Here is a 13,337-nt window from a genome sequence, read left to right as displayed (position 1 = left end):
ATCACAGTTCCTCTACCTTTTGTTCTGTAAATTTTACAATAATCAATTTAAATTATACAGGACTTCTTCAGTCAAAACCAGAAAACAGGTAGCTTGAACAGATAACAGGCATAGATATATGTGTCAAATATGCCTTTAATAAATCCTTTGGATTTCTCTCCATTGCCCTAATATGAGATCATGAAGGATGGATTTTGAAGGCAAGTGGAGGTTAATTTAAAGGAGGAGGAGAAGCACCGATCCTCAGCAGATTTCCCTGAGAAGTAGAAAGAATAAGACATTGAGAAGTGCTAACGAAAATACAGCAAACCACTGGAGACCTAGGGGAATGCTCACTTGATGCTCTTAGCTGGTAATAAAAATTTATTAGCTGTGATGTATTCTTAATTGCTCAACTCTCCTGGCCTATCCCAAATGATTTCTTAAAGAACCAGAGTGCTGGACCTTCTCCTGAAGTTTCCACTTTTTATGTAGCTGTGTTTTTCAGTCTGAGTACCACATGTGGCGCTCTTTTGTGGAATTGCTTGGTAAAGCAGTTCCAGGAACTGGCAAACTTCCTCCAGGCCACTGTGATGGAGAGAAGGGAGGATGGATACCACCACCTGCCGCCACCCCGCATACCGTGCCTGTTAGGAAGTAGGTGAATATGTACGGAAACCTAAACCCACCAGAGTTGGGAGTGGTTGATGGACCTTTTACAGTAAAACCTGGTAATTGTTTAATGCAGGTGCCCGTTAGTCTCCTGTCCTCTGTCTCGCTTGTTATTATGAGTGACAGGTGCCCGAGGCTTGGAATTGGCAGTAGCTCTCCCACCCTTGACTTGGCATTTGAAACAGGAATGCATTAATCGAGATTAACGTATCAAAATGTTGTGGTTTAAAAAGTGTTTTGAATAGAGTTGAGTCCCTTTGGAACAAGTATTCCTTTCTGAAAAGATGAATTTCCTTCAAGGGTGGTTGGTTTTTCTGTTTATTCTGTTAAAACATAGGTAGGGGGAGGGATCTACAAAAGACATTTTCATCTGCATTGAATTGTGCCTGACCCCCTTTTAGTGTTTTTTGAAATTCAGTAATGCCTGTCCTTGCCCTCACCTCCAAAAACTTCCCGGTAGAGAAATAAAGTAAAAAATGAAACTCCGCTTATCTACCCCTACTCTTCACCCCCTGGATTCCCACTACTTTGCAACAACTGCTTTTTAACCATTTGGTTTATTTCCTTCCAGTAGCTACTCAATGAACGTGTAAATGAATTCATATAGTGCTTTTTACTGACATGTCCAGACCCTCCCAGTATCATCATAAAGGTGACATAATATTAAGCAAGTTGAATTTCTCTGCTCCAGTAAAAAAAATGTTGCCTAGGTATTTTAATTACAGTAAGCCCTCACTTAACATTGGAGATAGGTTCTTGGAACTGCAGCCAAACAATGTATAATGAAACCAATTTTACCACAGGCTGATTGATATAAATAAGAGTTAAGTTCCTACAGCATCTCATCAGCATTATAACGAAACGATATTAAACAAAGTGACGTTATGTGAGGACCTGCTGTATAACCCTTTGAGATGTAGTGACTTATGGAGAGTTATGAGTTGATGCACATACCCCAGAATTGAACTTATTTGCCATATGAGAAGGAGCTTTGTATTCTGATTATTGACTTGGGATTGCTTCTAGAAACTGCAAAACAGTCTTTCTTTGTTAATTTCTTTGAACTATCCCTTTAAGAAGAGGGACCGAACGTAGTACAAGGAGGCCCTTTGGAGTAATAGCAGTACTCACGTTCATGGTTGCTGATGAGTTCCTCTGTTTTGTGCTTTTTGGGGTGTATTGGTTCAAGTTAAAAATAGAGCTCTAATTAAAATGGGTGTTCTCTCTGGAAATAAGAGCTATATTTCAATTAGCAAATTTCCTGTTTCCTTAACATGTGTTTTTTTTTGTTTGTTTCCTTTTAATTTTTTTTAAACAGCAAGCCAGGGCTGAGCAGGAAGAAGAATTCATCAGTAACACTTTATTCAAGAAAATTCAGGCTTTGCAGAAGGAGAAAGAAACCCTTGCTGTAAATTATGAGAAGGAAGAAGAGTTCCTCACTAATGAGCTCTCCAGAAAATTGATGCAGGTAAATTATCTTTTCTCTCCTCTCATCTTCCTTGCCTGTTTTCCTCTCTAGGAAAAAATGACTTTGATACAGCACTTTGCTTAAAACATTTGCTGATGAGGTTGTAGCTAATGTTCTTTGGAGATTAAAAATACTGGGTAAAGATGGCAGCAGTGTATACTCAAGATTGTGGTGCCGTAGCTTACCTGCTTAAGGAAGACAAGATAGTCTATATGCTGAGCATTTCAAGAAATTGCTGACGCTGAGGCCTCAGATGGTAGTAAATGCTGTATGTAGTATTTTGGAAATATAGGATTAACACCAAGTATGAGATTTCTTTCTCCTTTTATGATGAATATATAATGAATACATAAACATTTTTGGCAGCCAGAAGTGGGTCTTCTGCACTGAAATATGAGGATATAAGGTAAAATGTCCATTTTAGAGGGGGAAAAAATAAGTACCTGTGCTCCGTGGTTAAAATGATATATAATCATGTTCAAAGGTAAGTAATATGTTACCGAACAAATATCAAACTGTTAAAACTTAACATTAATCACTAGTAGTATATAGAAGATACCTCACAAAACATATAGGGAGGTTTGATTATTCTAATTCAGAGACTCTCCTCCCTTCCCTTTTTTTTCCTTAAAGCTTACTGGTAAAGTACAAAAGTAAAATTCATTTAGTGCAAACATTTTGGAGATTACTTAGTATGAACGTAAGAGTATGTAGGATATTGAGCTTTCATTATTTAACATAGCTTGTCCAAAATAGTGAACAGGTAATAAAATTATCCTAGAAGTACTATTAATATGTACATTTGTCAGATGGCTCTGAAAGGCAGAAACACCCCCTTGTATTTCCTGTTCGCTGTCATCACTAACAATTTCATTCATTAACTTGGTTGGCATATGTATTTTAGTGAGGTTATAATAAAAGGATATTTGAGGCTTTTAAAAAACTTCCTAAGTTTTTTTCTTAGCATCCATGCCATAGATTATTCTATAAAAGACCAGAAGCTTTAGTATACAAACTTTAGCGTTAAGACCATACAGTGGTCCGAGCAACTGTTAACTCCATCTTCTTTTATTCTCATTTTTCTATCTGATTACTGAAGATACCATGACAGTCTTGCACAAAATTTGATTTATATGGCAGTTGTTGAAATGTGAAGAATAGAGGTTCCCAGGCATTAGCGTCTAGCAGAGTTTTATGACAGAATTATTGCACGGACACGTTTTTGTTCATGTGCATTCCGATTTTGAGAAAAAATGATGGAGAAGTTTGGCCTTTGACTATATCTCACCTTGGCAGCATTAGACGACTTATTCCTCATGTTGCTTCTAGAACTATGAGATGCACATTGCTTCTAGATCTATGAAGATGCAATTATGGTTTGTTTTTCTGTCTTTGATGTGTGATCAGGTATCCTTATTTTTAACACTGTAAGAAACCTTTTTTATTTTCAGCGCTCGTGGTTGTTTGTATTTGGAGTCTTTGACCAAAGTACATTATAAAGCAGTCAGAACCTAGCCAATCACATTCCTTTTCTCTAAAAGACTCATCTTCGTTGTGAGTACTTCTGTAGTGTGTAGTTGATAATCAGCCTCTCATTCTCTGACCATCACCACCCACCTACTTTCCAAGGACATTTAAGATACTAAATATGACTGAAAACATAAGAGCCATGTACAAAAGAAAAGGAAGTTAGTTATAGTAATATACTTGGCATAAGAAAGTTTGGACTTAAAATTTAAGCTCTGAGCATCCTATACAGCTATAACCTGGAGAAATATAGTGATTTTCTTTCGTAATTCTTATATCTAAAAAAATAGTTTTACTTGGTCAGGAGAAAAAAAAATTCATGTATTAAAAAATTAAATTTTTTGAGGGGCATTGGATCTTTCTAAAGAGCTATGTCTGTTCTGTGTCATGGTAGGTGATATCTCACTGTAAACATCAGGTGGTAAATAACCCTAGAAGCTCTCTTCTATTGTTAGCCAGTTGGAAAGACCTCAGATAGCCGAGGATGGAAGAGCTGTGGGCCTGCGGGCCTGCGTTATCCATCCTCCAGGCTTCCCAGTATATATTTCCTTAAGGGTTTCAGCGAGTTCTTTGTTGAAGGCTCACATTTTCTGCCACCCAGTGTGGAAGAACTGCTCTCCATCTGGAAGGTTTTTAGGGTAATTGGTACCAATAGACTTTTCCAACTGTGTAATTACTTTAATACGGCTCTCTAAGACATTTGCTTCTGGATAGAGCTTTGTTATGAAAAGCCTGCTAAGAGAAATGGTACTGCAGGTGCCACTAATAGACAAATGAATGAATTGACCTTGTTCACCATGAAAGTATTTAGCATTTTTCACCCAAAGGCCACTGAGAGGCTATTTATAGCACAGTTTTGGTTTTGTCATTATGCTTTGGCTGTTGTCTCTCATAGTGATTGAACATTGCTTTTATGTGCATTTCAAAGGAATTCTTTGGGCCTGAGAACAAACCGAGATTATTGCTATGGAGGAGACACCTCCCTTCCAGTCTGCTATGACTGAACTGGTATCTAATACTTTAAAAACTGAATCAAGCTTCTTTAGGTGTAGAGAGGAAATCCCTTTGCCCTTTTAGAAGGTCAAGCTTGAGAGATAGTTTAAATTCCTCCATATATGTTAATGCGCGCGTGTGCGCACACAACACACACACACCCCGTGCAGCTTTTCTCCCTTGCTTTTGTGTCTGTCTAATAGATAGATACAAAATTATGTCTTCAGTTTATAAAAACTCTTGTCTGAGAAACCTGTGTCCTCAGCTCAGACTGTGGGATTAGTTATCTGACTAGTTAGAAATTGTCCTGTAAAGATCCTTCTTACACTTCTGGTAAGTTCAGCATAAGCCTGCATCAGAACTTAATTCTGCCCTGAAATGCATTGAAGAGAGGTAGTTTAATCGTAATTTGTAATTAAAATTTACAACAAATGGTTTGTGAGCAAACTCTTCATCAGAATTTGATATGAAACATGTTTATTAAATAAAAAGTCTAATGCGGTATAACACATGTAGACAACGATATTGTATTAGAATCATACTTGCTAAATTCCCACTCTTTGAGAAACGAAATATAATTGTCGCTTACACTCTTCTCAACCAATGCCACTGTCAAAAGTCAGCGCATACTTCCTTTTATTAAAACCCTGGAGCAGAATTGAGATAAAAAGAGTACTGGGTATTACATACATTTCTGATTCATTTCAATCTAATCCATCTTTCAAATTTCAGACTTTAAAATAATAAATAGGGTTATAGTATTGTAATTTTGATTTACATTTGAAGTTGGATGTGGTCCTCAGAAGATAATACCACTATAGCAATAATTGAAATTATAGGGGGCACGTTCTTATTGATTATTAAAAATACTTAAAAAATAAGTTTTCTGAATCTCTTGCTAAGTGGCGTGGCTTATTATTAGCTTGCTCCCTAAGATTAGAATGCCTTCTAGAATTAAAGTACTTGAAGTTTCCTAGCATCTATTGAAAGATGATATTTAGAGGAAAGGAAGGAAGTTGTGGGCAAAAACCACCGATAAAACTGCCACTCCCAAATGATTTATAGCTGAGCAGTTCAGAAGGATATCATTCAACAGCATTATTCTTTCATCTCCCTTAGCACAGGAATAAAACTGGGAGGGAGAATTTCAGCAAGTTTCCAAATCTGCCTGTTCATCTAGACAAAGGCATGCCATTCATTTGCCTTCTCCCTCTTTTTGCCTCAATTCTAGAGTAGTTTCTCCTTCCAATACCTTCTTAATTGATTTAGTCTTCTGGAGCGTATGCTTCCCAAACCCCAGAAAGGCTGTCTTTCTGGGTAGCAGACATGACTGCAGGTATCAGAAATTAGCCTAGACTCCCAATACCCTTCTTCTCAAGCATGTACACCAGAATCTGAGACTGCCTTTTTTTCCCTCCTAGTTACCTAGGTCATTAAGATGCAATGAAATGATTTTGTTTGTGCAGGCAGTAAAATCACATGTCATGGAGATAAATATGTATGTAACTGTTAATTTCAAGGACTGCCATTGCATCCATCCAAATGAAAACTTGGTTCTCCCCATGGCAGGGGAGAAGAGACTTAATATATTCTTCATTACAGTGGCTAGACCAGCGTGGCCCTCTTGGCTTTTAGTTTTTCAGGGCTGTTAATGCTGGTCAGAAAAAACTGCTGTCACCTAATAGCTTACAAAACCATCGGGGTGCATGCGCGTGCGTGCGTGCGTGCGTGTGTGTGTGTGTGTGTGTGTGTGTGTTGTTTTTCATTCCAAATTCTCTGATGTTCAGCTTTGTCTGTTTCTCATTTCTTTTCATGGAGCATGAGGCTTACACGTTGCATTCATGATACATCATCTGCAGAGAGCCCCCGGGATGTTTTTAAGACATTTTAGATGCTGCAAGCACCAGAGGCCAAATTAGAAACCAAAAATTTTCTGTTGGTAGCATGCCAGAAATCTCTCAGTCCAACATCATTTGCATTATGATTAGAACGTATAATGTTGACGCAGTTCTTTAGTCTTAAGGAAGCATTGAGTTTCTTTCAAAGTGTGTGTATGTGTGTTCACATTGTGGTTAGACTTGATGTACCAACACAGATTCCCCAAAATTAAGGGCAAGAGTAAGGGCTTAGAAGCTTCCCATTCTGACTTTGGACAAAATGTAAGAAAATGCAAGTAGAGAGAAATTAACAGTAAAAGGGAAAATAAAAATAATTAGATGAAGCTAGGATGAGAGGTTGCTTTATTCACCAGAGTAGGGGTGAACATTTTATGTTGAGTTGAAAAGGTGAATCTTGGTTATTGAAAGATAGCTATTTCTGGAAATGCTTTTTAAATGCTTGTAAAACTTTGCAGTTACTAATGTTGCATTGTTTTGCATTTTGGGGGTAGGTTCTTTTTTATTTTTAAACTATGAACTACAGTCAGCGATGTCAGTAATTACCTTAAAATACAGAGTTATAACTTGCTATCTTCGCCCTCCTCTTTATTCATAAACTAGATAAGAATGATGAGTCTTTTAATTTACAATAATATCTCAACTTAGAATGAATTCTTTCTTTGGGTGAAACATTCTCTATACCTTAGAAGAGGAAACTGCTAGTTTTAACAAAATGAATTTTCAGTGCAGTAGGCTAGCTCCAGAGCCTAAAGGGCTACTTATTTGTGGAGCATCTTTTTTTAACCTTCTTCCTAACCATACTTCTTTAAAGGTGTTAATACTTTTAAGTAGCATCATGCTATTGGAAATCTAGGAAACTTAACCTTACTTAGCCCTTTAGGTGTGCTGAGTGCATGGGAAGCCTCATATTGTACTGGATTCGCTCAGAAGTGAGGGTGTGATTCTAGTCCCTGTGTTGAGAATGCTGACAAGGAAATAACATTTAAATAATAATGAATTTTCTGGAAAGACCTTTTCCTCCCTTGCAGAAGTTATATATGTGCTGTCTTCTCTAGAAAATGACAGATTAGATTCACTGAGCATGAATGAAAGCTTAACAAAATACTTTTACATTTTTATTAAAAGCATTAAAAAACTAACAAGATAGTAAAGAACCATTGGGCTGAGAGTCAGGAGAACATGGGACTTGAGAGAAGACCCCAGCCTTTTGTCCTGAGAGCATTTGCTCTTCCTTAAGAAACAGCTGAGAAACTGAGTTGTGGTTTTGGTGATTGTATGGAGCTGGGGTTATAGAAATCAAATCTCAGGTCTGGCCAAAAGTGGAGACAATGAGAAATCACCCCTGCTTTAAGATGGCATGATAAAGAGCTACACCTTCAGGCTATAAGAGCATTTCAGTTTTACATCATCTGGGTGAAGCAGAAAACATGAAACTTTGGTTTTGGGTTAGATAGATCCAGATTAGATGGTGTCTGGCAGAAGAGAATGCAGTTTCTGGAGGCAGATAACCATCAGTTGAGGCCACAGGTTTCTACTATTAAAATTTCAAATAGGTCTACAGCCAGGCCACCCTGAATGTGCCCAATCTCGTCTGATCTTGGAAGCTAAGTAGGGACGGGCCTGGTTAGTTCTTGAATGGGAGACCACCTAAGAAGACCAGGTGCTATAGGTATTAAAAAACAAAAATTTCAAATACATTGTCCAGCACACAAGAAGAACCAGGCTATGGATATATGAGATCTCATGAATGGTAAACCAATATAGAGAATAGAACAGAAATAAACTTTACAGATACTTTAGATATCGAAATGATCAGATACGGACTACAAAGCAACCATGCTTACTACATTCAAAGAAATAAAAGACAAGCTTGAAACTTTGTTAGGAAACCGGAAATACATCACAGCTCTTCTTGCAAACATTCAAAAGGTAAGTGAATAACTTATGAATAACAAATGGCAATACATTTGAAATTTTAGATGAAACGGACAAAGACTTAGAAAAACATGACTTTCTACAACTGAATGAGGAAGAAATAGAAAATGTGAGTTTTCTAACTATTACAGAAATTGAATCAGTGATCAATAGCCTTCCTAGAAAAAGAATTCCAGGCTTAGATAGTTCACTAAGACTTGTACCAAACATTCAATGATGAAATAATTTTATTCTTCTTTAAGTTCTAAAGTTTAAAAAAAAAAAAAAGTGTGTGTGTGTGTGTGTGTGTGTGTGTGTGTGTGTATGCATGCCTCCCAGCTTATTTTAAGGTTCACATCATTCTCGAACTTAACGAGTACAGTTCAAGAAAGGCAAATTATAGTGAAATGTCAATCAGCAAAAATCTTAAATAAAATATAAGGAACATGAATTTAACTATAGTAAAAGGATAATGCATCACGACCAGGTTGCATTCATACAAAGAATTCAGGGTTAGTTTTACAATAAAAAATTTGTAAGTGTAATTTGCCACATTCACGGAATAAAAATTAAAAAATCATGTTCACATTAATAGATAGAGAAAAAGGACTTGATAAAATGTAACAATTCATGATAAAAAGATAGTGGACCAAGAATGGAACTTAAACATTAAAATAGTGTCTACAAAAAGGCTACCAAACATTGTGTCGAATTAAGAAGTTAATGACTTTCCCTTTAAAATCAAGAACAAGACCAGGATGTCTGCTGTATTTACTTCTGTTCATCATTTTTATAGATTTCTAGCCAGTACAGAAAAGCAAGGAAAAGAGAAAAGACGTAAGCATTGAAAAGGGGAATTAAAATTGCTACTTATTTATGGTTGGGTAATTGGAAAATCTTAAAGAACTTAGGTAAGTAATTAGAATTAAGAGTATTTCTTTATATCAGCAACAACCAGTTAAATGTGAAAACTTACCAAAATCTTGACAATGTATTAACTGCTACAGACAAAAATAGAACACTGTAAAAGATGGGGGCCGTTGAAATTTTAAATAAGTTGCTTATTGTGGTAGTATCAGAGCAGAATCTTGGAGAAGAGCAAGCTAGTCATGTGGATTTCTGAGGGAAAAGCATGAGAACCAGAGAAAATAAGAAATTCCTTAGGCCTAGAGGTGGGATTGTGCCTGCCGTGTAGGAGGAGCAGCAGAGAGGTCCATGTAGTTGGAGTAGAGCCTTGAGGGACAGGGAGGAGGAGTAAGAGATGGGATTGGGAGGTAGTGGGTCTGGGGCTTTGATGGCCAGCATGCAGATCAGGTAAGGCCTTTTGAGCCACAGTTAAGACTTTGATTTTCACTCAAAGATGGGAGCCACTGGGGGGAGTTTGAGCAAAATAGTGCAGTGATCTTGCTTTGATTGCTATGTTGAGAAGAGTTTATGAAATGGAGGCCAAAGAGAGAGCAAGGGTATTCTATAATCCACACCAAGAGACAGGGTGGATTATTCTAGGATTTTAGTGAAGATGGTAACTATTGTTTCTGGATGCATTTTAAAGGCATGTTTTATAGAATTTCAGGATAGATTAGGAGTGGGTGTGAGCAAAAGACAGCATCAAAGAAGACTTAGAGGTTTTGGCTTCAATGATTAGAAGAATAGAATTACCATAATTTAAGATAGAAAAGACAGAAAGTGGAGTAGACCTGAAATGAAAGGTCAGAAGTTCAGTTGAGATGTCTAGACATCCAAATAGAGATAACAAATAAGCAGCTGGACAGAGGTTCTCTCAGCAGAGACATCTGGCTTCATAATATAAATTTGAGAGTGTTGTCATTGATTAATTAATGCCTAGAGAAGAGAACCAAAGATGTATTGTAGGAAATCATGTAAAGAGAATGCAGGAGTGGGAGAAGATATTTACAACATATATAACTGCGAAACGAAAAACAGATAACTCAGAAGGAAATTGACAAGAGGCTTGAACAGACTCTTCACATAAGCAGATTACCAAATGGTCAGTAAACAAAAAAGTATACAACTCCATTAGTAATCAGGAAAGGTGAGATATTACTAGAGGATTCTCATTCACTGCTGTCAGAGAATGGAAATGGTTACAACCATTTTGAAACAATCTGGCATTACCTAATGCAGACAAAATACTCATCGTCTATGACCCAGCAGTTCCACTCCAGGATTTATTTCATAATGTGTGCACATGTGCACCAGATGTGTAGAAGAATGTTCTTTGTGGTGGTGTTCGTCAATGTAAAGAAATCTAGAAATGACCCAAATTCCCATCACCCGTAGAGTAGATAAATTGCTATATACTCATTCAGTGGGATACTATAAGGCAATAAAAGTACTGATCACAGTTAGACTCACTAACATGGGTGAATGAAACCACAAATTCATTTAGCAGAAGAAGCTAGACGAAAAAGAATACAAAATCAAGCAATACTAATGTTGAGAAGTAAACACATAAGCAGCAAAAAATTTTTTAAAGAAAAAAGATGCAAGGAAGTGAATACCTTAAGAATCAGGAGAGTGATTACCTCTAGCAGATGTGGGGCTGTGATCAGGAAAAGGTGATAGGCGGGGCTTTGGAGGAGCTGGCAGTGTTATATGTGAGTGATAGTCACCTATGAGTAATACATCTACTAATGGTCTCCTTTATACTTGCCTCCTTGTTTTGTTCATCCTGAGGCTAAATCTAGGGGTAAACAGTCTATAGGAAGTAAGGATATTATCACTCATCCAATCAGTATTTGCACTGGTAAGCCTTTTCTAGATGTTCTTGAGTTAGTCCTGGTCACTGCTCCTCATAATGCTTGCAGCCCTGTAAGGGTGCTCGAGGGTTGCAGCACATATCAGGAGTAAGGACAGTCTTGAAGCCTGAGACTTAGGTTCTCACCTTGAATCTACCTCTTACCAGCTATGTGACTTTGGGCAGGTTACCTCACCTCCCTAAGCTGTGTTTCATCCTTTGTAAAATGCAGACGGTAGTACCTGCTGTAGAGTATGGTGATTGAGAGTATTGATGTATGTAAAGTGCTTTGTACATAATAACTAGTGCTTTGAAGCATTAGCTGCTTTTAGAAGTTATAATAGAAAGGATGTGAAAAACACCATACAATACAATTCCTTGTCACAGCTTAAAGGAGGGTTCCTATACCTTATGTTGAAGCACTGTGGAAGATATCTTTTGAGCCATCCTCCAGTTTCAGTAATTTGGAGGGAGGGATTCAGGGACTCTAAGCAGAGGGCACAGTGTAAGCAGGGGGCAGAAAATGTGCAGCAGCGTGTCTTACGGTGGGTCAGTGTGACCAGCAGGGCTTGCAGTCTGTAAGCCCCTGGATCAGAGTGGAATCCAGAAGTGCTTGGCCAGCATGGTGTGTTTCATTTTAAAACAACTTATAAGTTTTGCCTTTAACCACAGTTGCCACCACTCCTAGTGCTTAGGCTCATCCATTCTTTGTATTCTGGATGCTTGGACCCTGAAGGCATTTACATTTATAAACCTTACACTGTCACTTGGGCTGAGTGTGGAAATAGGAGGAAAGCATGGGAAGCTTTCATAGGGACTAGGTCGTGGAGGGACTTGAGTCATGCCAATGAGACTTAGTCTGCAAGTCATAGGGAGCCACTGAAAGTTTATGAGCTGTGTGTTGATATAATAGGGTTTGTCTGCCAGGATGACCTACACTAGATCCAGGGAGATCCGTCAGGAGACTTATACGGTAGCCCAGTGGAGAGGAATGAAAGACCTGAGCTAGACTGAGACCATGACCACAGAAAGAAGGAGTTGTGTGTGGCAGCTGTTATAGAGGCTGACTTCATGCCGTTTGGTAACTGATGAGCTGTGAGGTGTTGACTGAGAATAATGGTACCAGTAACAGAAGTGGGAGGGAGCGGGAATGAATGTGGGCCTGTAAGGCGTTTAGTGGAGATGTATTGAGTTTGAAGTGGGAGGCTGACTTTCTGCTCAGTGGAACAGTTGAAAAGTTGGTTTTTGAGAGAGACTCAATGTTCTGAGGGATAGTTTTGAACTGTTTTTCAAAGCTCATGTTAATAACATGATAATTGTTTATAATCCAGTATCTTAATGTAGCTATGTCCTATGGTGGCCTTTGTTTTGTTCAGTGCAGATAGCTCTAGGCTTTGGTAGGTGTCAGTAAAACAAGGATGTTGCTTGCAGGACTATGGTTATTACACAGAGAGAAATGTTAGTGTTAAAAGAGAAGTGGGGCATCTTGAGTTTATTTTCAAATTGCATTGAGAAAGCTGAGTCCTGAGGCTGGTGGTCGGAAGGTTTGCCTCGCTTGGCGTGGACTTGGATGGACAACAAGCCTAGACTTGCAAACACACTTCACCCAGCCTGGCATCTGGCAGACGGGGGGCATACTGGCCTGGCTAACCAGCCAGCCTGCGTGTGCACCTGTGGTGGTGCTCTCAGGTGAATGATTTTTAATGCTTCTGCTGCTAGAGAGAATTTTGCCTGAAATAAAAATCATATAGTGGGGAGTTCTTGAAGCTCTTATATAAAAGGACTGTGTTACTGAAACAGCTCCAGAAAGCATTTGTAAATTGTTAAGACAATGATTATTGAATGATGTTTAAGTATAATCTGTTTTAGATCAAATTAATGCTATACTTGTATTTTTTAATGGGCTGGAAGTTTGCTTTGGGACTCCACACATAATCAGTGGATAACAATAAGAAAATGCTCAAGTTTTAGTATTTAGAATTTTACTGGTTTATAGTTGTATCTTTGCTTATGGCTTTTTCAGTTATGTTAATATATTTTTCATGCTGAATCCTAAGGAGCAACCCTTTATGTAATCCTAATTCCAATGACAATGTACAGTACTGCAGTGAATCATCCGTTATATAAT

The 13,337-nt window shown here is 37.9% G+C and overlaps 1 protein-coding gene and 1 pseudogene across 1 annotated transcript in view; both read left to right on the top strand.

Moving 5' to 3' along the window:
* The first annotated feature begins 1,972 nt into the window (after positions 1–1,972).
* The window catches only part of LOC105293770 (coiled-coil domain-containing protein 6), a 48,959-nt gene continuing 37,594 nt past the window's right edge, over positions 1,973–13,337 (top strand). Inside the window, exon 1 of the mRNA XM_023532020.1 lies at positions 1,973–2,119. Within this exon, the coding sequence (XP_023387788.1) occupies positions 2,114–2,119 (6 nt within the window). The 5' untranslated portion in view covers positions 1,973–2,113. The remainder of the gene's footprint in view (positions 2,120–13,337) is intronic.
* On the top strand, positions 8,091–8,209 carry LOC111741435 (annotated as a pseudogene).

The sequence above is a fragment of the Pteropus vampyrus genome, unplaced genomic scaffold (assembly GCF_000151845.1).
Source record: "Pteropus vampyrus isolate Shadow unplaced genomic scaffold, Pvam_2.0 Scaffold3, whole genome shotgun sequence".
NCBI lineage: Eukaryota > Metazoa > Chordata > Mammalia > Chiroptera > Pteropodidae > Pteropus > Pteropus vampyrus.
The sequence above is the reverse complement of the archived record's forward strand: the minus strand, read 5'-3'. Positions and strand labels throughout refer to the sequence as shown.